The 23,297-nt window shown below is 42.5% G+C and overlaps 2 protein-coding genes across 2 annotated transcripts; one reads left to right on the top strand and one right to left on the bottom strand.

The window, feature by feature from the left end:
* The first annotated feature begins 5,359 nt into the window (after nt 1-5,359).
* Nucleotides 5,360-6,274, top strand: LOC129339836 (olfactory receptor 6M1-like). Its single transcript, XM_054994412.1, has one exon. The coding sequence runs from the start codon at nt 5,360-5,362 to the stop codon at nt 6,272-6,274; it is 915 nt and encodes a 304-aa protein (XP_054850387.1).
* Nucleotides 6,275-11,026: 4,752 nt separating this feature from the next.
* LOC129339835 (vomeronasal type-2 receptor 26-like) lies at nt 11,027-20,938 on the bottom strand. The gene is made up of 6 exons (XM_054994411.1): nt 20,889-20,938; nt 18,379-18,670; nt 16,893-17,759; nt 14,697-14,924; nt 13,636-13,762; nt 11,027-11,946 (listed from the first exon to the last, which is right to left on the bottom strand). Exons 1-6 carry the CDS (start codon nt 20,936-20,938, stop codon nt 11,027-11,029), a joined length of 2,484 nt encoding a protein of 827 aa, XP_054850386.1.
* Nucleotides 20,939-23,297: the final 2,359 nt, after the last annotated feature.

Raw genomic sequence — 23,297 nt, 5'->3', positions numbered from 1 at the left:
TGCACTTATTTTGAGAGTTAGAAGCAGCACCAACAAGACTAACTTCAGCATCCTAGACACACTTATCTCTTGATGGACCTCACCTATGTCAGTCTACAAGCCTGCCCTGTCTCAGGCGCTCTTGGCTCACTTGGCCAATATACTTCCTTCTAGCAAAACTCGTTCTTTGATTACTAGCAGAGACGGATGACATTCCAAACATTCAAGTCTGGACTATCAAATGTAAAGCAGAAATGGTTGGGGAATCGGAAGGACAGGCCACACAAGTTCCAGCTCTGAATATCAGGAGCAGGGTTTTATCTACCTTCCAGGTCGCTCAGTGATGTTGAAAAAGCCATTGAGCTTTCCCTCCAGTTAACTAATGATAATGATTTGAATGATTCCTGGGAGAAATAACTGTAGGTAGGAAACATATTTTCCCCCAGACCTGATTAGACAAGTCTCTTCTGCTCCTTCATGGAGTAACAAGCAGGCAGAGAGTTCCAGGTTTCCATGGAATACAAACATTAACAAAAAGTCAGACTCTAAGGGCCAAACTAAATAACACAGCATCCTCAGATTTACTCTGCGGATGCACCAACATTTTGTAGAGTTGGGGAACACTGTTTAAGAATGCCATGGGGGCCTGATTCCAGTTGGGGCCACCACATCATGGGAGGAGGTGGTGCTCCTGCCTTCCTCCCCCATCCCATTTTTTTGACCCAAAAGAAGTTATTTGCCAACATGCCTCCTTGGTTCCACTTAAAGCTGGAAAAATAATGTGAGTGGAAGGGCAGAGCCCCACCTCTCCAGATATCAAGGTGGTCCTGGACAGAATCAGGCCCCTACAGTGCTCTTAAACAATGTTCTCCATCCAACTCTACCATGTGGAGACATGTCCCCAGGATGAGCCTATGGACAGTCTCACATCTAATTTGCCCCTACTGAAATCCCTTAACATGGCTCGGAGAAATAATATATTTTCCACTTATTTACATATTTAAACTATTTAGATACTGACTTTCCACAATTGTTTTGGGCAACTCGCAACATCGGTGCTGAAAGGAAAACCGCTATCCAGTTCCCATTTTCTCAAGGAGGTGGAATACAAATCTTTTTGCTTTGATAAATTATTGTATCTTAGAACAGTTAATTATAAGGAATCATATTAGATGAAGTGACCTTTGATTTAAATCTATGCAATGCTCAGAATATGGGACTGATGTTGAAAGTCACTGACGGCTGTCCAATTCATAATTTAATTGCTGAAAGAATTTCTACACCTCTCCTATGCTGTAGTTTCACTGATAAGGTGATTGCTGTTCCACTTCCCAGCCTCCATGTAGCTGAGACACTGGGAAGCCTCCCAGGTCTCCACCTGATGGTGCACTACTTTTCCAAGCCCACCCAACTCCCAGAGGGCTCCTCAGTTTTCTCTCAGAATCTACGCTGCCAACAGCTGGTCATTCAAAACATTGCCTGCTGAGAAGGTCAGCACTCCCTGCAGTCCATCCAAGTCACAGTTTACCAGCTCTGTCTAGTGACCATGTCTCCTGGTTGCTCCAGTTAGCAACAACTTGCTACACTTGCCCAGTCTGGGGAATCTATTAGTCTATTGACCAAATGCCCCCATTCTCTTTAGTGAATCATTCAAATAGATCTGAATGTGGTTACAGAGATGAAATTTCCAGCATTCCAAATAATAACAAGAGTATTAAAAAGAAAATGCCCCCACACATACTCTCCATGGCAATGTATTGAGCAAGGGTACAAAGTAAAGGTGCATACATACAGTCCTTCTCTAAACATATCCTGTTTTTTGTGATTCTAAGGTAGGCTTTTTATTCTTAAAGGTACAGTGTTCTATCAGTCACCCATTACTTGGTCAAAGTGGCATACCTTTTGTTAGCTTCATGGAGTAATGGTGGCCATCAAGATAGAACCTATGTGTAAGAGCTTCTTCTTGTAATTTGTCTTCAGATGGAATCAGTGAAAATGAACTTCATTCCCCTTATGTCGAAGGAATGTATTGCCTCTCTGTGCTCATCCCACCATCCTTGGGTCACTCCTTTCCTTTCCTTTCCTTTCCTTTCCTTTCCTTTCCTTTCCTTTCCTTTCCTTTCCATTCCTTTCCTTTCCTTTCCTGTCCTGTCCTGTCCTGTCCTGTCCTGTCCTGTCCTCTCCTCTCCTCTCCTCTCCTCTCCTCTCCTGTCCCAGGAAGCAATACAATCTAATATTTGGTTCGTCCAAGGTACTGTCACCTCCTAGGCTTCCCATTAGTTCTAGGGAGTGTGCTGGCCCTTTGATTGTTCTCTGTGGCTAGAAACATTTGCATAATTAAGCCTTTAATGCCAGATGATTGACAGAGCCATTGATGGGATGGGAAGTGCTTGAGAGCAATAAACTTCTTTTATCAACAGAGAAAATGCTTAGAATTAATGTGATTTTGCAGCCTCAACTCCTAACAGGCGATGTAGTTCTATGTGGAGGGCATTCCTCCACAATCATAAAATCATAGTACCTAGAAAGTACATACAGCATGCCAAAACTTCTCTGCATTTAAAACCAATAAAACAGAGTAAGTTTCTATTTTAGGGAATTGGAAGGGGACAGATGGAAAAATCAGACAAATAGCCAGTTTCATTTTATGAAAAATCCCAGTAACTGAAAGAAAGAAATGTGAAGCACTGAGGTTTTCTAGCTGCTCCTGCTAGCTTTGGTTGTTTAAGGGGTTCCCAAGCAAACCTTCCCAAGCAAATTAGGGGTTCCCAAGCAAATGAGGTAACTGAAATCTCATAACTTGGCATCACAAGACCTCCCCCCCCTTAACTTATTAAAATAGTTTTCAGAATTCCCATCAACTTTTTCTTTTCCATTTTGGAGATTTTATGCAAACCTGGAGGTTTCCCCGGGTTTATACAAGCATCCTACCAGGTTGTGCCTGGCCCCAGTATGTTTTTTTTTAAAAAAAAATCAGAATCCAGTGGATCAAGTTCATAATTAGATATGTATTTACCTATTTACTTCAATTATACCTCAACTATCATCCCAATGGAGACTAAAAGAGGCTTCAGCATTCTTGTCTCCTCCATTTTATCCTTGTAACAAATCTGTAAAGTATGTGAGTGGCCCAAGATTATTCAGTGAATGTGGCATACTAAAGACCTGTGGATGGTCTTAATAAGTGCCCTTCTATGAAGATCCCAAAGAGGGGGTACAGTGCCACAGTTACTCATTTGACGAAGAGATCTGTGGCTCTCGAAAGGTTATGCTACAATAAAATTGTTTAGTTTTAAAGGTGCTACTGGACTCTTTACTATTATACAGTTACTAAATTGCAAACTGAGCCAGAAACTCACCCAAGGGCAGAAGTTCCCCTGACAATACATGCAGAGGGAGCTTTGCAGAGCTTAATGAAGATCACACACAAACCCTTGTATCTTTAAATAAAACTTGAGTTCATATTTTGCAGAGAGGATGAAAGCAAGATGCCTAGCCTTGGTAAGATGAAAAGATTTCATGAACTTCCTTCATTTTTCATGTAAGCAAGAAGCTTGAAAAAGAAGAAATTTCTTCTTTTTTTCAAACTTCTACAAAATTACACAGTGAACTAATCAACCGTATGGTGACTGCTAGGGATGTGTGCTTTGGGTTTCAGAAACCCGAAGCAAAACCGAATCGACCCCGATTCAGGTTGATCTGTGATTCCAGAAATGGCCCCTGCAATTTTCGTGCATTTTGCTTGCAAAATGACACCCCCAGCCTCCTAGAACAGCCCACTAGTTTTCAACACTTGGTTCAGTTTGGTTTGGGTTGAATTCAGTGGATGATTCTCTGGAGTGAAGTTGATCCCCTTTCATCAGTTTGGCTGCACTGAAGGAGGTTGATCATTAGTTCACTTCTAGTTGCTCACTCACTTGCTTCATATGGTTTCACCTGAAACTTGGGTGACCATAGGTGGAGAGTATGGAGAGGATCTCCTGCATGTTTGGAACATTTTATTTGCAAAATGCCACCCTCAGCTTCCTGGGAACCTTTCCTCCGATTTTCCCCATAGGAAACAATGGAGATAGGTGGCGGCTGGGGGGACCTTTTTTGGGGAGCCATAACATGGCCCTTCGAAGTCCAATCTCATTGAAACCTGGGTGGCAGTGAGAGGAGGGTTGAGTAAGGGTCCCCTGCAAATTTGGTGTTATTAAGGAAGAAAATGACCCCCTCCCAGCAGCGTTTCCCATTGAAAACAATGGCCAAAACTTCCCTAATAATCCTGAATCGGCTTAAATACACGAACCTGAAGCGGCTTGCTGCTTCAGGTTTGGGGTTTACCCAATTTTTTTTCCTTCTCTAGGTAAACCAGAAGCAGGAAACCCAAATCTTTTGGGGTTGCACAACCCTACTGACTGCATAAAAAGTAGTATATGAAGCCAAATGGAAGGCAGAATGAGGTCTAGACTTAAGGGAAGGAAGAATAAGCTGTATGAATATGCGTAAATGGCAAAATTAATATCCTACATTCATGTCAATTTCAGAATTCCAAGAAAAATGGGAAGGGAAGTATTTTTTGAATATGTAGCTCAAAATTAAGAATAATTTTCCAAACAATTATTATTAAATATTAAGATAGATTGAAAGATATATAAATAGAAGTCAAAAACTAAGAATTCATATAAGCATGTTTTATAGAGATACATTATTTAACTTATGACAATATGAATTAAATGACAGAAGTTTAGTCACTTTATTTTTTTATAGGATTTTGATGTTGTTTCTGGGATCATTCTTGACCTAGAGGATTATTGATGAGTGGAGTAGTGGATGACTATAGAAAAATGAATTAGATGATTATATGATGTAGTTCATATGTTTGAGTTTATTATCTGAAATAAATAAGTAACTTTTTTTAAAAAAGAAAAACATATAATAAAAATCCATCAATTTTGGATACATAGAAGTATCTTCCCCTAGTATAAATACTTGGATACCGAACTTCAGATTATCTCATAAAAGTTTTCTTTTTTAAAACATTTTTGGTTACTTGGTGTTTGCTGGGTTGAAAATATCCCCTCCGTCTTTGTTTTGTTTTGTCTCTGTCTTTATTTTTCTCCACAATCTTATCACTACTGCTAATATTACATGGTTTGTGGGTATACATGATATTTAGTATATGGCAGTTAATGGTAAACACGAAATGTTTAATTGCACATGAAATACGTAAACAAATCTGGTTTCAAGAGAGAATCATTCTACAAATGCAGTTTCAAATTAACTTGTAAGAGAGGAATAGGGGTTGCCTTGAATCACACAAAATTAATATGTGCATTTACTTGTCTTCTAGCTGAGACTGGAAATGACACTAAGGAATCAGAGCAGCATAGAGCAAATGACGGAATTCATTTTAATTGGCTTCCAAGTCCCCAAGTCAGAGGCAAACCTCCTCTTTGTGGTGCTTCTTGCAGTGTTCCTGTTAACACTAGCTGGGAACATAATCATCATCACCCTCATCTGCCTTGCCCAGCAACTCCAAACAGCCATGTACTTCTTCCTTGGCAATTTCTCCCTCTTGGAGATCCTCTATGTCCTGACACTCACCCCTAAGATGTTGGTGGATCTGGTTTCCTTGAACAAAACCATCTCTTTCCTTGGCTGTGCTGCTCAATGCTATTTCTACTTCCTCCTTGGCACTGCCGAGTTCATCCTCATCTCTGTGATGTCATTTGACCGTTATGTTGCCATCTGCCACCCACTTCACTATGCCATCATTATGAACAGTCGTGTCTGCACTTGGTTGGTCCTAGGTTGTTGGATGGGTGCTTTCCTCTCGACCATTGGCCCCATTGTCCTGCTCTTCCAATTAAACTTCTGTGCCTCTAATGTCATCAACCATTTCTTCTGTGACTATGCACCAATAATAAAGCTATCTTGCAATGATGTACATTTCATCCTAGCCTTGGAGTCAATCCTGTCTACAATCGTACTGCTCAGTTCATTGTCTGTCACTGGTGTCTCTTATGCCTACATTATCACCACCATTGTACGTATGCAGTCTACCAAAGGCCGTCTAAAAGCATTTTCCACCTGCACATCCCACCTTACTGTAGCCTCCACCTTCTACGGCTGTTCTATTTTCTTGTACTGTTTGCCTGCTCAAGGACACTCCCAGGATGTCCAGAAGGCAGTAGCTGTACTCACAGCTGTTGTGACTCCTTTATTCAACCCTTTTATATATACTCTGAGAAATGAGAAGGTGAAGGAGGCCTTGAGAGACTGTCTGAAGAGGTCAACGTTAAAATTGTAAGCAGAATGGAGCCATCTTGGCTCCAATCCCCTTTTCCTGGTCAGGACTGTCCAGATTGATAGTGGAAGTGTGACGGCTGAATGCTGGTAGTCTTGTATTTAGAGTATAGATTTCTTTTCTGGGGGAGCTTGAGAGAAATGAGTGGGGAACATTTTTATCCATGACACTCTAAAACATATTTGTCACCTATGGATACTTTAGAAATGGGAGCCAGGAAAAAAACTGAATGTACATCAAAGCTGATGCTGACTTTCTGTTCATGTTCAAAGTAGATTTCAAGTTAGAAATGTTCAATTCTGACATGAAAATATTGTGGAGAGGAGGAGAAAGATTAGGATAGAAATCTATATGACATACAATGGTGTACTCAGGGATGCTGCCACATTTTGAAAATTATCTAGAGGTCTTAGTAGATCATATGCTGAACATAAGCCATAAATGTGATACTGTAGCTAAAAAGCCAAATGTGATTTTAAGCTATATCAACAAAAGTATACTGTCTCATCCATGTGAGGTGAAGGTATTCTTTTACTCTGTTCTGGTTACACCTCATATTGATTACTGTGTACACTTTTGGGCGCCACAGAGTAAGAAGGATGTTGACAAACTGGAACATGTCCGAAGGGAGGGCAATGAAGATGGTGAGGGGTCTGGAGACCAATTCTTATGAGGAAAGGTTGAAGGAGCTTGGTATGTTTAGCCTGGAGAGGAGGTGACTGAGAAGTGATATGATAGCCATCTTCAAGTATTTGAAGGGCTGTCACATAAAGGATGGAGCAGAGTTGTTTTCTGTTGCCCCAGAGAGTTAACAACAACAACAACAACAACAACAACATTCAGTTTATATACCGTCCTTCAGGACAACTTAATGACCACTCAGAGCAGTTTACAAAATATGTCATTATTTTCCCCACAACAAAACACCCTGTGAGGTGGGTGGGGGCTGAGAGAGCTCTGAGAGAGCCATGACAAGCCCAAGGTCACCCAGCTGGCTTCAAGTGGAGGAGTGAGAAATCAAACCCGGCTCTCCAGATCAGAGTCCCACACTCTTAACCACTACACCAAACTGGCTGAACCAGAAGCATCTGGTTCAATTAAAGAAAAAGAATTCTCAGCTAAAAATTAGGAAAATCTTCCTGACAATTAAAGCGTTTTGGTGAGAGCCAGTTTTGTGTTGAGAGCCAGTTTTGGGCTAGTCACAGTTCTCTGGAGCTCTCTCAGCCCCACCCACTTCACAGGGTGTTTTATTGTGGGGATAATAATGGCATACTTTGTAAACTGCTCTGAGTGGGCATTAAGTTGTCCTGAAGGGTGGTATATAAATCGAATGTTGTTGTTGTTACTCAGTGGAAGAGGCTACCTAGGAAGGTGGTGGCTCTCCTTCCTTGGAGGTCTTTAAAAAGCATCTAGATGGTCATCTGACAGCTATGATGACTCTCTAACTTAATATGAATGCCACAAATCAAGAGAGGGAGTGCATGAAGGGATGTGACAGTGCTTGGCGCTCGTGTCCCTTTCTTACATGCCCAGGGTAATATCAATTGCCACTTTGGGGCCAGGAAGAAAGTTTCCTCCCGGCCAGATTGGCCAGGAATCCTGACTCTTTTTTGCCATCTTCTGGGCATTGAGCATGGGTCAATGGGGGCGTGGGGGTAGGGGGTAGCTTGGAATCTCCTGCAATATGCAGGGAGGTGGACTAGATTACCCTTGTGGATCTGTTTTATATTTCTATGACCTTGTGCCACTGATACGTTCTCAGCATAACCTACCTCACAGTGATTTGCAAGGGTAAAATGGAGGACAGGAGAACAACGTATGCCACTTTGAGTCCTTCTTGAGAAGAAAGACAGGATATGACATTTGTTATGAACCTAATTTTAGCTAAAAAGGGGGATCACTCTGATTGCTGCTTCATCTGGTGTTGCTGAATTCTTTCGGCAAAAGGCTGAACTACTCAACCTTCCACAGTATTAAAGCTCTCGTTAATTATTGAAACGATTGTTAATGATCACAAACGCAGCTACAGGGTTGGCAAATAGGATGTGCAGATAAACTCTGTGTGTGTGTATGTGTGTGTGTGTGTGTGTGCGTGTGTGTGTGTGAGTGAAGTCCACCTTTCTCACTGAGACTCACAGAGGATTACACACTGCAAGTGAAATACAATATAAGCCACAGCTAGAACATTCAAGGAACAAAATACAATATGTAGTATAAGCCTTCGGTAACCACAGCTATCCCTGCCAGTTGCATCTGACAAAGAGAACTGTGGTCCCTGAAAGCTCACACCAGGCGTCACTGGGCTCCCCCAGATCACGCCTCTGTAAAGAGAATCTGTTACCTGTGGTAATGTGATAACCATTCATAGTCTCTATTCAGTCCCTGCTTGACAGAGTCAAATTTGCATATGAATTCCAATTCAGCAGCCTCCCGTTGGATTTTATTTTTGAAAGGTTTCTGTTGAACCACAGCGACCTTTAAGTCTTTGGTGGAATGTCCTGGTAGATTGAAGTGTTCTCCCACTGGTTTTTGGACGTTTCCATTTCTAATGTCAGATTTGTGTCCATTTATTCTTTTGCGTAGAGGTTGGCTGGTTTGTCCAATGTACAGAGCAGAGGGACATTGTTGGCACATGAGGGCATATATCAGATTGGAGGATGAGCAGCTGTAAGAGCCAGAGACAGTGTAGTTGATGCCATTGGGTCCTGTAATTGTATTCCCTGGGTAGATATAGGGGCAGAGCTGGCATCTGGGTCTGTTGCAGGGCTTGGTACCTGTGCTGGTGACTCTGCTGGCCGATTCATGATTGTAAGTGAGAAGTCGTTTAAGATTGGGGGGCTGTCTGTAGGCAAGGAAAGGTCTTCCACCCAGGGCTTCTGAGAGAGAGGTATCATTTTCCAGGATGGGTTGTAGCTCACTGATGATACGTTGGATGGGTTTGAGCTGGGAGCTATAGGTGACAACCAGTGGTGTTCTGTTGTTAGTTCCTTTAGGTTTGTCCTGGAGCAGACTGTTTCTGGGTACTAGTCTGGCCCTGTTAATTTGTTTCTTCACTTCATTTGGTGGGTACTGTAGTCCCAAAAATGCTTGTTGTAAATCTCTTAAGTGTGAGTCTCGGTCGAGAGCATTGGAGCAGATACGGTTGTAACGTAAGGCTTGGCTGTAGACAATAGTAGGAGCATATCTACAGTAACAGATAGTACCTAGCAGCCTAGACTATAAAACTTGTCCATAGCAAGGCACCGCTCTAAACTACTTCTGATGACGCAGCCGTGTAATTTGGGTAGAAATCCCCCCGGAATAATATAATTTTGCATAGTTTGCAGAAAGCCTGGAAGATGAGAGCTTTCCTGACCTACTCAGACAAACCATTCCTTAAGGTGGGGGCCACCGCAGAGAAAGCACATCTGCAGACAGCTGTTGGTTTTCCCCAACTATAGGATGGTATCTGCAGGAGGCCCTGTTCAGATGAACAAAGATGCTCTGCTGGACAAAAGGGGGAGAGAACTTTGCACAGTTATGAGGGGACAGTTATGAGACCACGAAGGGCTTGAATCTGATTCTCGTGACCTTGAATTGAGGCCGGTAACTGACGGACAGCCAATGGAGTGGCTGTAGAATGGGAGTGATGTGCATGCTCCATCTAGCTCCTGAGAGTAAATAAGCTGCAGCATTATGCACCAGATGGAGACTCCAAGTAAACTTTGAGGGGAGACCTATGTTTGATTGCTCAGTGAGGCATCAGGAGGGTAGAGGATCTCTGGTAGGTAGGTACATGTGGGAGAATATGTCATACTAAAGGTCTCTTAAGAAAGTCAGCCTTATAATGTACCCATCCAGCAGAGTCCGGAAAAGGCCTTCCAATGCCCCAATTACTAAATGACACACTAAACTATACTCTTTTGAGGTCAGAGGTTGCCCTGATGATCTATGCAGATTGAGCTTTGCAAAGTTTAATGCAGATCGTCCCCAGGAGCTTTATATAAAGCTTTACCTGAAATTTGTAGACAGAAAGAAAGCAAGATGTCCAGCCACGGTAGGAAAAAAGAAGCAACAACCTGTCTTCATTATCCTCCACAATCTTATCACTAAAGCTAGTATCCCCAGCTGCAGCAATGAGCACAAAAAAAACACCCTCTTTGCAAATTATTTGCAACATCTGAATTTGATTTTAAACTATTCCAAAGAGTAGACTTCATATCATGCTCTGAAATACGGCCCTCCCAGCCGGCAGCTCAAAGCTGCGTAGGATGGGGGCCGCATTTGCAGCCCCGGATGGAGAAAGCGGCTGCTTAGGGAGGGGAAAACGTGTGCTTTCAAGGGGGGCGGAGCCAAGCCTTGCTAGGCAGCTCCGCTCCCTCTGCCCGGCAGTCGGCTTCACGCGCAGTTAGATCCCTTGCCGTATTTATAGTTTGTTAAAGTTAAAATAAAGTGGCCCGTTAATATCCAAAATGCTTTGTGTCTGCCTCTTTATTCCGGACTGGGGGGGCAACATCTGCCCTACTAAACATCCAGCCCAGTGAAGTGTTCCAATGAATTCAAAAAACTGCTATTTTGTTCGGTTCTAGCACAAAGTATACGGTGAAGACTTCTTGGAATTGACATGAGCCACTCACATAACTATAGGTGAGAAGATCTGACAAAATTTTAAATTTATATTTACCACAGACAAAAGAATGGGTTGGATTGAAATATTTGCCTCACCGGCCTGACTTCAATAATAGATAAAATTTCAGCGCTACATGAGATGACCGTCTATAAAAAGAACTTAGATCGATTTGTTTTTCTTGTAATTTGCTCTCTTGTGTTCATCTCTGGCCTCACTAAAATAATGTAGCATTTGGGGGAAAAGATACAGCCCAGTAATCCGGCACTGGAAGCCAAGATAGAAAAGATCTCCACGGCTACCATGTATTTCCCTTTGGTGCTCAGGTACGTTGGAACAAAAGACAACCAAACACTGCAGAAGATCAGCATGCTGAAGGTGATGAACTTGGCTTCATTGAAACTATCAGGCAACTTCCTGGCTAGAAAAGCCACAGTCAAGGTGACAATTGATAGAAGTCCCATATAACCCAGGACAATGTAGAACATGGTAACAGACCCTTCATTACATTCTGCTATGATCTCCTCAATAACTGACAAAAAGTTAAAATGTGGGAAGGGCGGTGAGGTTGCCAGCCACACCACACAAATGCCTGCTTGAATGAGGGAACAGGAAAGGACAATGGAGTTAGTCATCCTTTTCCCCACCCACTTTCTCATGCTGGACCCTGGTCTGGTGGCCATGAAAGCTACAACCACAGTGATGGTTTTGGCCAACACACAAGAAACAGCCACTGAGAAGATGATACCGAAAGCAGATTGGCGAAGAAAGCAGGTCAGCTTCTTTGGTTTTCCAAGGAATAACAAAGAACATAGGAAGCAGAGATGGAGGGAGATTAGGAGAACATAGGTGATATCCCGGTTGTTGGCTTTGACAATAGGAGTATCTCTGTGCTTGATAAAAATGCCAAGAACTATGAGTGTGATCAGAGAACAAGAAATTACAATGGAAGTTAAAATGATGCCTAGAAGATCTTCATAAGAGAGAAAACTTATAGCCTTGAGAATGCATTGGTCGTGGTCCTTGCTTGGATACTGATCTTTGGGGCATTTGATGCAGTCATCTATGTCTGGAAAAAAGGAAGAAGCATCATCTTAGCTTTACATTTGTCATTTGATCCATTCTAATGAGCCAAACAGCAATGTTATTCATGATGTAATGACTTGGAGCCAAGAAAATAGTTGTCTGAACTAGCATTTTAATATCCCCTCGCTGGAGGTGGAGAGTGCCCTCAAGTCATAGCTGACTTATGGTGATGCCTGGTGGGGTTTTCATGGCAAGAGACTAACAGAGGTGGTTTGCCGTTGACTTCCTCTGCAACCCTGGTCTCCGTTGGAGGTCTCCCATCCAATTACTAACTAAGGCTGACCCTGCTTAGCTTCTGAGATCTGATGAGATCAAGCACACCTGACTATCCAGGTCAGGGGATCCTCGCACTACTGCTGCTTATAATGGCATGAATTCAATGGAATATGTCCAATGATGGAAATGATTTCCATTAGGAGAGCTTATATTGCTGGCCTCCAGCCCTTGTCTCCAGCCCAACCCTGCTCCAGGGCTGCAGCTTAGGGACAGTGGATCCCTAAGAAAAGTGAAGGGGGGGATTGAAGAGATTATTACAGTCAATATTAAGGACATTTCAATAAAATGCCATAGGGTATGTAAATGCAAAGTCACAAGACATAAGAGCAGCAAGAATCCAATGTAGTTGAAGAAATGCTGAAACAGAGAAGAAGTAATTCTAGGACTTACCTTTAACAACATAGAACTATCCAGTGGGAACATATTTACAGCAACAGATAGTTGCTTTAGTGAACCATCCCTTTGAGACCACCACCCTACAGTTACATCCCTCCTATCTGAATAAAAAGCCCTCTTGAATACTTCAGTTTTGCTTTGTTTGCAGAAAGAGAGGCGAGTGGGGGCTCACCTGATTTCCTCAGGCCAGCCATTCCATGAGGAGGGAGGGGCTCCACAGAGAATCCACGTGTATGGGCAGCTGTTGATTTTGCCCATGTGAAGAATGGCACCTGCAGAAGCCCTTGTTCAGGTGAGCAAAACTCCCATGGAAGGACATAGGGAGAGAGGCGATCCCCTATGTATGGCAGACCAAGGCTATGAAGAACCTTGTATGTGATAGTCAATACCTTGATTTGATTCTAGTAACTGATAAGTAGTCAATAGATAGACTGCAGAATGGAAGTAAGATGCATGTTCCTGCTTGCTCCTAGTTACAGCCACATCCGATAGGCTCACCCCAGTACCAATAGAACTGCAAAAGTGGGAAATCCAACCCAGTTACAGCCAAGCTGCAACATTCTGCATCAACTGAGGTCTTCTAGTTGACTTAGAAGGGATAGCTAAGTATAGTGCATTACAATACTCAAGTCGTGATATTACCATAGCACATATTCAGGTTGCCAGATCAGCTTTGACATGGTAGGACGCCATCTCCAGGCTACAGTGAGGTTCTAAAAAGCATTTTTTGCAGCTGTCCTACTTGCTTTTCTAGCAGTAGGGCTGGATCCACTATAATTGCTAGGGTCATAACAGTCTGCAAGGGTCAGATGAACTCCATTGAAAGTGGGGAGTAAAATGTCTTGCAAGATCTCTGCCTTCCCAACAAGCATCCCTTCCATCCTGTCTGGGTTCAATTTCAGTATACTTCATTATTGCTAGTGTGACTTGATTTGCCTTCTGTATCTGGGTTATCTGCTAGTTCTATTACTTGTAAGTGTTTTCAGGATCACAGCCTTACCTTTCTGGTTTGAGATTTCTCCATGAGGGCATGGAGAACAATCATAACAGCAAAATTTCTCCCCTTCCTTCTTTTTCTTCTGAAAGCCAGGGTGGCAGTGGTCATTACATATTGAAAGAGGCGGCACCTATCCAAAACCACAGAACAGATTTAGAAAAGAAAAAATCAGAGGCTGTTTTGAAAAAAAATATTCATCAGTTGATGTATGGAATAGCACAGTTTGCAAGCAACAATCGCTTAGGATTTTCCTGACCAAGTCAGATATTATTTAGAGTCTTTTCCTTGGCAGAGGAAGATTTCAGGACCACATCAAAGAAATTCAACCAGTGTCACGTCCCACAGAACCAGAAATTGTTATCTGTTGAGGTCCACAAAGACATTATCTCTGGCTTACTCATAAATCAACTCAGTATTAATGGAATCATATAATATATTTCAGGTAACTAACATATATAGAGAACACAAAAGGTTTTTAGAAGTCACATCTTGTTTTGTTTGTAAAGGTTGCACTTATTTATTTATGTTATTTATACCTTGTCTTTATTCCCAACTGGACCCAAAGCAGCTTACATAATTCTCCTCTCCTCCATTTTATCCTCAAAACAGCCCTGCAAGATGGATTGGGCTGTGAGAGTGTGACTGGCCCAAAGTCACCCAGTAAGCTTCCTTGGCAGAGCAGGGGTTCAAACCTGGGTTGCGCAGATCGTAGTCCACCATTCTGACAATTACATGGTTAGAATGATCATGCCATGTAACCCATAGCAAGGTCAAATAGTGCAACAAAACAATCTCTCTTCTCTCTGAGAGCCAAGCTACAAGTGACACCTTACACGGGTTGGACACTTGTCAGCTTCCCTCAAGTTCTGAAGGGAAATGTAGGCGTCCTGGTTTTACAGCTTGGCTCTCCATTACAGCTGCAAGACCAGGATGCCTACATTTCCCATCAAAACTTGAGGGAAGCTGACAAATTTCCAACCTGTGTCAGGCATCACTTGTAGCTTGGCTCTGAGTCACATGTTTGGAGAATGGAGTGGTCCCTAAGAAGACTCTGGAATCCATACCTGATTAAAACTTCTTTGCCATACAATCATATCCTCATTGATAATGAATTCTTCTCCTCTACGAGCATGAGGATCCACTCGTCCAACTTTAACTTTAAGGAAGGACTTGTTTGAGAACATGATCAGGTTTGTTATATCAAATCCAGCTCCAGTTTCCCAGTTTTGATTAAAGGTAATCTTTTCTCCAGCTGAGTTGTTAAATAAAGTATTTTGAAGCAGTGGGTGGAGCTTGTTGAAAGAGAACAAAAAAACCTGAACAACATCCTGGAATGTGCGTGTTCAGAGAAGGATTGGCTATTTAACTAACTAGGAAATTACCTGGAGGGACATTATTGTAAAGAGCCACTTACAGTAAGGAGCAAGCAGAGCCCAGCTCTGTGTATACCGCTATGGCTATCTAGCTCATTTTGATTAAAGGTAATCTTTTCTCCAGTTGAGTTTTTAAAGTATTTTGAAGCAGTAGGTGGAGCTCGTTGAAAGAGAATAAAAAGAAATAAAAAATCTCCTGGAATCTGCAATTATTTAACTTTTAGGATTTTTTCTGATGGGACATTATCCTAAAGAGTTTCTCAGGAGCAAGCAGAGTCCATCACCAGTAGCTCTGACTACATTGCTGCGGCTGCTCAGCTCATACTCTTCAGTCATCATGATTAGGGGTGTGCACAGGCGGGAAAATTGGTTGCTTTAGTTTGGTAATACCAAACGGGGGGGGGGGAGTTGGAATTGAGGGAATACTGAATTAATTCTCCAGTTTGATTCGAGAATACAGAACAAATTGGATAAAATGTGGCCATTGTATCATACGGGAAACTCAATTCGGGAATATCTGGTGGCCACAGGGGCGGTCATTTTAGACCAAATTTCACCAAATTTCAGGAGACCTACTCCTAACTGTCCTCTAATGACCCCTCAAATTTCATGAAAATTGTACCATGGGGGCATTTTATAACCACCCATAGAAAGTGCCCCCAAGCTACCTCCAATCTCCATTATTCCCTAAGGGGAAAGCCTACAACTAGCCCAACCTAAACATTCTTTTAAAAGTTCACACTTCACAACTCACACAGGATACCCCAAAACTACACCTAAACACCACTAGGTTAGGATAACAAACTGAACCAAACACCCCTTCTGAGAAGAAGAACAACCAACAACAATTGAACAGCTGACCAAACTAAACCTCTATACCAACGGAAAACAGAACATATCCAAAAACCCCAACCAAATGTCTGTAAAGAAAACCCAGCAACAGGGGAAGATAGCCTCCCCCTAGAAGAACAAGTGAATTTAATAAAATTAATATGAAGAATAAAACTGCAAGCAAATTACCCACAACAAGATAATATATCCCCATATCCCTAACACTAACTCTAACCCTAACCCTGAACCTAATCCTACTGAATTTATTCGGTAGTACGTATTTAAGTTCAGTAATAACGAATTATACCGAATCAGGTAAAATTAGGTATTTTTGTCAAATTTCCAACCCAAGTTGCACATCCCTATTAATGATGACTGGTTTCATCTCCAGCAGTTACAGGCAGTAGATAAGCCAATGCCTACTCTTCATCCTGCTGGCCTCTGAGTTCTGACCCCTTGCAACTAGCTCACAATGCCATGAGGGTTACTCAGTGTAGGGCTCCTGGGCCATTTAAAAATCCCAATTCTTAGCTGTTCATGCTGAGATTTACAATCACTTTGTCTGATACGACTGATGGTTTTAGGTCACTGTTACAAAAAGTTGTAGGTTGAAAATGCATATAATTTGCAGTTAAAGAGCAGTGAGAAATTTACACTTGATCATTTTACAGGTCAAAGTTTGCAAAGATATGTGCACCCTTAATAATAACATTCAATGTATATACCACCCTTCAGGACAACTTAATGTGCACTCAGAGCAGTTTACAAAGTATGTCATTATTATCCCCACAATAAAACACCCTGTGAGGTGGGTGGGGCTGAGAGAGCTCCTAGAAGCTGTGACTGACCCAAGGTCACCCAGCTGGCTTCAAGTGGAGGAGTGGAGAATCAAACCCTGCTCTCCAGATTAGAATCCCACACTCTTAACCACTACTCCAAACTGGCACTCGGTACATACCATTTAACCAGTTGTACATGTCTGGGAAAGTGGAATACTTCCTTCTTTTCCTCTGAGCTGATCGTGCTAATAAAGCCAAGTGACTGTGGAGACATTACCTGCCAAGGCTGGAGATCCTGAAGTTCAACATATTTTCCTTCCAGTCTTGCTCTGTTATCAGGTTTAGCTGAATATACAGCATGCAAAGCATGTGCCACAGCATAGACAGCATTATAAATACTGTAGCTCTCACCACTCGTGTGCATTTCAAAAAAAATCCCAGGAAGGCTCTCCAGTGTCTCCTCTCCAGTACATGATGTTCCATCAAGCTCCTGTGATATCCTGGCATTTGGAAGTGAACAATCAAATGCCTGCTCCCAGAAGTCCCTGAGAAAACCATTTTCTTCAGTCCATGAAGGTTTTAGGGTCTGAAGAAATTTTTTGAAACCTAGAAGTTCCTTTGAGTGAATGGTGAAGGCGAGGGCACCATGGAACCCTTGTATATCCCATTCCCTCTGGAGGCCTGTCAGTGTGAAATCCACTTGACCTACCATAATCCAGACCTTTCTAATTGATATATTTTCCTTATATCCAGGTTCTCCTAAAAGTATGAATGTGATCAGAGACATGATGGTCCTAGACTCTCCGTAGATAATACATGTATTGGCTTTGCTATCTTTGAATGGTAGATATATATTTGATGCCATGGTATTAATTTCATGGACAGTATTCCAGTGGGCTCGATTTCGAATTTCTCCTGTGAAAGCTAAACACATTTGATTCTGGGAAAGGAATGCCTGTAGGGTCTGTACAAAATGTTCTCCATTCTCATCATCCACTGCAAGAAGCCCAACCCACGTCCATCCAAAATGCTGAAGTAGATGGATAATTCCCGTGTATTGGTCAACTTCATTTGGGGCCAGGAAGTAAAAGGATGGAGACCTCATTGCATCACTTCTTTTTAGGGCAAATGACCCATATGTGAGCTAAAAGGAAATAGTCAAATATTTTAGTGATTAGCTGGAAGGAATTTCTTGTATTCATTTCTATGTATAAAATGTAAAGAAAAGGAATTTTTCATTTTGATGAAGCAGGATTTGAATCCAGTGGCACCTGAGAGACCAACAAGATTTGCAGAGAATAAGCTTTGACTTGAAAGCTTACACTTTGAAAACCTTGATGGTCTCTAAGGTGCCACTGGACTCAAATCCTGCTACTCTATGGCTAACCACATAAAGTATCTTCATTTTAGTGAAAGTTAAAATCAGTGGGTCATGTCCAACTTCCACTCCTCTTCAAAACCAAATGTGGAACCATCTTCCAGCAGTTTGTCGCTGAATTTTCTCAAGATGTTTTCATGATCTCTTTTCTGTGAGTTGGCCATGGGAAAGCAATTTGATAAAAGTAATTAATAATCTTGTACTTTCTGATCCCCTTGTATGTGACACACAGCTGTGCATTTAGCTGTATTCTATGAACATCTACCAATACTAACAGTCATTATTCTTCTGCTTTCTGGACCACAAAATCACTCCCAAGAATGATTAAGACAAGGTTCAAGCTTTTTTTTAAAAAAATCCCCTTTCCCTATGCAAGATATCCTACCTGTGGAATCTTGTAGAGACTCAAGATATCTGTCATATGGAAGGAGATCTCAGAACTCAGTCCTCCGATGATGGCTAGTACAGTTTTCTGGGTATGACATTTATAGAGAGGGACAAATCTGTGTGCTTTGAAGAGCAGGTCTAGGGTGGTACGGTAAGTCATCCTTGTATCATAGTAGCTGTCATAGATGTGGAACCCAAGAGTGACATTGGGTAAGATCTTGGGATTCTCATTGATCTCATTTACTGCATACACCAAGGACAGGACGTGTTGATAGAACTTTGTCACTACACTGGACATAGAATTAAACAGTTTTGTCACAGGGGATGTCTATAATGTGTAAGATGACAAACCACAATACTAGCTTATCATGCTTCTAACTGATTTTCTTGTCTCAGTGGATCTCCCTCTTCAGCCAACATTTATTATTCGTGAGAACACCAACATTTGTGCTTTAAGATATCCCCTGCTTTTCTATGCACTCCAGAGGTGTGGGGATGCCTGAAACGTGTATATGTTTCAGCAGGGGAGGATGACATCTTAGTATAATGAACAAACTAGGAGGCAATTTTCAGAAAGTGACAGAAGTAAATGTGCTGGTCGGGCCTCTAATTTATACCACTGATATAACTCCTAGTTAAGTTTTGTTATCTGACCATGCTCATTCGATACCTGAAGGAAAACAATAATAATTACTTACATTGGGACCTCAAAAAATTCGTGAGAAGGATTCCTCTTGAAGGTTACCTCATGAAAATAATAAAAAATATTAGAAGTAATGCCACCAATGAGGATGTCCCCGGACTGGTACCACTCGTGAGGAACAGGGATGGGTTTGTTTAGGGGACGCTTCGTAGCACTTATTTTGAGTGTTAGAAGCAGCACCAACAAGACTAATTTCAGCATCCTGGCCACGCTTACCTCTTGATGGACCTCACCTATATCAGACTACAAGCCTGCCCTGTTTCAGGCCGTCTTGGCTCACTTGGTCAATATACTTCCTTCGAGCAGAACTCATTCTTTGATTACCAGCAGAGATGGATGACATTCCAAACATTCAAGTCTGGACTATCAAATGTAAAGCAGAAATGGTTGGGGAATCGGAAGGACAGGCCAGGTAAGTTCCAACTCTGAATGTCAGAAGAAGGGTTTTATCTACCGTCTAGCTTTCTCAGTGATGCCGATAACTTTTTTAATGAAAAAGCCATTGAGCTTTCCCTCCAGTGAAATAATGATAGTGATTCAAATGATTCCCAGGAGAAATAACTGTAGGAAGGAAATATTTTTTCCCAGATCTGAGCAGAGAGTGGAACAACAAGCGGGCTGGGAATTCCAGGTTTCCATGGAATACAAACATCGACAGAAAGTCAGACTCTAAGGGCCAAATGAAATGACACAGCATCCTCAGATTTACTCTGTGTTTTTTTTTTATAAATTTTTTTATTTTCATAACTACAAGACACTACACCAGACTATCACAAGGAAAGGGGAGAGGGAAGGGACAAAGGGGGGTGGAGAAAGAAAAGGGGGGGGAATGAACTACAAACACTAAACACTACACTTCAATGTTTCCCTTCATACTGTCATAATACAAAAATAGCTCCATAGAGTAATGATGGAGTGGTTAATCATACAGAGAATAAACATTTCAAATTCTGATTAAACTTTCCTCCCCCTTCTAGGTCCCGGACGCAGTTCTCTCTGTGCAACTGCTGTTGCGATGCTCTCCTCCTCCTCCCCCCCCTCCGGCTCCTCCTTTTCTTCGTTCTTGGTGCAGCAGAGTTCTGGGTTTTTATTCTCAAAATCCTTTAGTTGATCTTCTGATAATATCTTATAGGCCTGATCTTTATATCTGAACCATATTCCTTCCGGGAATAACCATTTGTACTTTATTCCATGGTCCCTCAGAAGAGCTGCAAACTTTTTATATTTAAAACGCCGTTTCCGGACTAGAAATGGAACGTCCTTCAAAATCTTGACTTTCAAACCCATAAAGTCCAAATCCGCATTGTATGAGTTATATAGGATGGTGTCCCGAATCTTTTTAGATGAAAAGTCAATAATGATCTCACGAGGCAACTGTCGCTTTGTTGCATATTTTGAAGAAGCCCAACGGACCTCCAAAATGGCGCTTTTAACCTCTTCTTTAGTCGTCCTCGCGGGTGTCGCCAGTAGTTCCGAGACCAAATCCCACAGATCCTCATTTTCCTCCTCTTTCACGTTTTGGAGACGCAAAATTGTCTGCGTTCGTTCCACCTGTAGCCCGATCAGCTGGTTCTCCACCAACTTCAGCTCCTTTTTTGTAGCCTTCACAAGTGACTCACTTTCCAGAGCAGACTTTTCTGCCCCCCCCGCTGCTGCCTTAATGGTTTTCACCTCGCTTTCAATTAAGCCCACCCTTTGATCAGTTTCGTTCAGCTTGTCAACAAAGGGTTTTATGGCTTCCACCACCGCCCTGCGCACCAACTCTTCGAGCGACTCCCCCTTCAAAGTAGCCGAGATTGACTTACCGAGAGCGGGACTTTGCTTCCTCAGATTTACTCTGTGGATGTACCGACATTTTGTAGAGTTGGGGAACACTGTTTAAGAATGTCATGCAGGCCTAATTCCAGTTGGGGCCACCATATCATGGGAGCAGGAGGGGCTCCTGCCTTCCTCCCCCATGCTATTTTTCTGGCCCAAAACAATTTATTTCTCAACATGCCTCCCTGATTGGAAACATGATGTGAGGGGAAGGGCAGAGCCCTACATTTCCAGACATCATGGTGGTCCTTGACTGAATCTGCCCCTCCCCCATGCTCCTAAACAGTGTTCTCCATCCAACTCTATAATGTGGAGACGTCCCCAGGATGAGCCTGTGGACAGTCTCTCATCTAATTTGGCCCTAATGAAATTTTTTAGCAATTTATTTTCCACTTATTTGCATATTTAAACTATTTAGATGCTGACTTTCCACAATTGTTTGGGCAACGTGCAACATCAGTGCTGAAAGGATAGCCATTGTCCAGCTCCCATTTTCTCAGGGAAATGGGATGAAAATCTTTTTGCTTTGATAAATTATTGTATCTTAGAACAGTTAATTATAAGGAACCATATTAGATGAAAAATAGTAGAGTCCAGTAGCACCTTTAAAACTAACCAACTTTACTGTAGCATAAGCTTTCATGAACCACAGTTCTCTTCGTCAGATGCATTGCTACTACAGACTAACATGGCTAACTCCTCTGGATATTAGATGAAGTGGCCTTTGATTTATCCCTAAGCAATGCTCAGAATATGAGACTGCTGTTGAAGGTTGGAGATGGCTATCTAATTCAGCATTTATGTGCTGAAAGAATTTCTACTCCACTCCTCAGCCATAGTTTCACTGACAAGGAGATTGCTGTTCCACTTCCAGTTCTCTGTGTGATTGAGACACTGAGCAGCCATCCCGGGTCTAGCATTTTGCACCTCCAAGATACTGTCTCCTCTAGACTTCCCATTCATGCCAGTGAGTGTGATGGCCCTTTGACTGTTCTCTGTTCCTTGAAGTGTTTGCATAATTAAGTGTTAAGCAGTGACAACTTGAGAGAGCCCTTGATGGGATGGGGGATGCTTGAAAGCAATTAACTCTTTTTACCAACAGAGAAACTTCTTAGAATTAATGTGGTGCTGCTTTTTCTGCTGTTGCCACCACCACCACTTTTTGCGAAGGGTGTCTGTTGTGGTGCGTTCATTTGCAGTCATCTGACTGGAGCTCTGCTCCCGATTCTGGGGGACTAAGCCAGGAAGAGCCACCCTGACATGAGAGCTAATGGTGGAAGAAGTGTATGCTCAGGCTGAAGCGCAAAAGGAGAATGATGAGGACGAGGTCCAAGTAGACATCTCTACAGTGCTACTGAAGCTGCAGAACAGAGCATGGAAGGGTGGAGCTTGGGAAGCTGACTTCCAGACAATACTTGTTGTTTGATGTTTCCGGTAGAAGACTCCTTGCCTATCTTCAGGAGGTTCCATCTTGAAGCCTAGTAGCTGTGATCTATAAAGGCTGGTGCTCCTGATCTGTACTGTTCTGAACTAGACATGGGCACGAACAGAAAAAAAATGAACATGGTGTTCATTGTTCATTGCCATCCAAGAACAACGAACAATGAACATTGATGAACATGACCTGTTCACGAACATGTTCGTTGTTCATTGTTTGTGGGGGCCAGCAGGCTCTCCTCCAGTCATCAAGATCTCTACCACACCACTCCCAGAAACCCTACCTGAGCAGGCAGCAGGAAATGTACCAATAGTAAATAATAGCTTGTCCCCAGACCCTGGCAGCAGCCTTGGAACCTAAAGGGGTAGATCCCTTCTGCACCACTTCCAGAAACCTTACCTGAGCAGGCAGCAGGAAAGGTACCAGTAATAAATAATAGCTTAGCTAGCCCAGAGCCTGGCAGCAGCCCTGGAACTTGAAGAGGTAGATCCCGATCCCACCACACTCAAGCTCCAATGCACTCTCCCTGTCTCTCTCAAAATGCCAGCAGCAACTGTCTCTCCCTCACTGTCTGCAAAAACAGAGCTGGGAGCCCCCCTCCCCCCTGGTCTTTGTTCCCTTGTAACAAATTTGGAGCTCCACACTTGAAAGGAATACCTGCTTATCAAGCTAAATTGGGCTTAGATTGGGGTTTCCAGGGCAACAGCAGTTCAGACAGAGTTCAGGCAGTCCCCGCCTCCAGTTGCCAAGGGAATTGATTGCAGGTGCCAGTCTGTCTGGCTTGACGAACAGCAACGAACTAGGCTTGCAACGACCACCTGTTCATTTAGAATGGGGCCTCACGAACAGCTTGTTTGCAAACAGCAGATTTGGCTGTCCGTGGCTTTTTTTAGTTCATTTTGCTGTTCGTGCCCATCTCTGTTCTGGACTGGAGTTCTTCTTTGCAGCATGATGTAAT

The sequence above is a fragment of the Eublepharis macularius genome, chromosome 12, assembly GCF_028583425.1.
Source record: "Eublepharis macularius isolate TG4126 chromosome 12, MPM_Emac_v1.0, whole genome shotgun sequence".
Classification (NCBI taxonomy): domain Eukaryota; kingdom Metazoa; phylum Chordata; class Lepidosauria; order Squamata; family Eublepharidae; genus Eublepharis; species Eublepharis macularius.
Note: the sequence above shows the minus strand (reverse complement) of the source record. Positions and strands in the feature narration are given on the sequence as shown.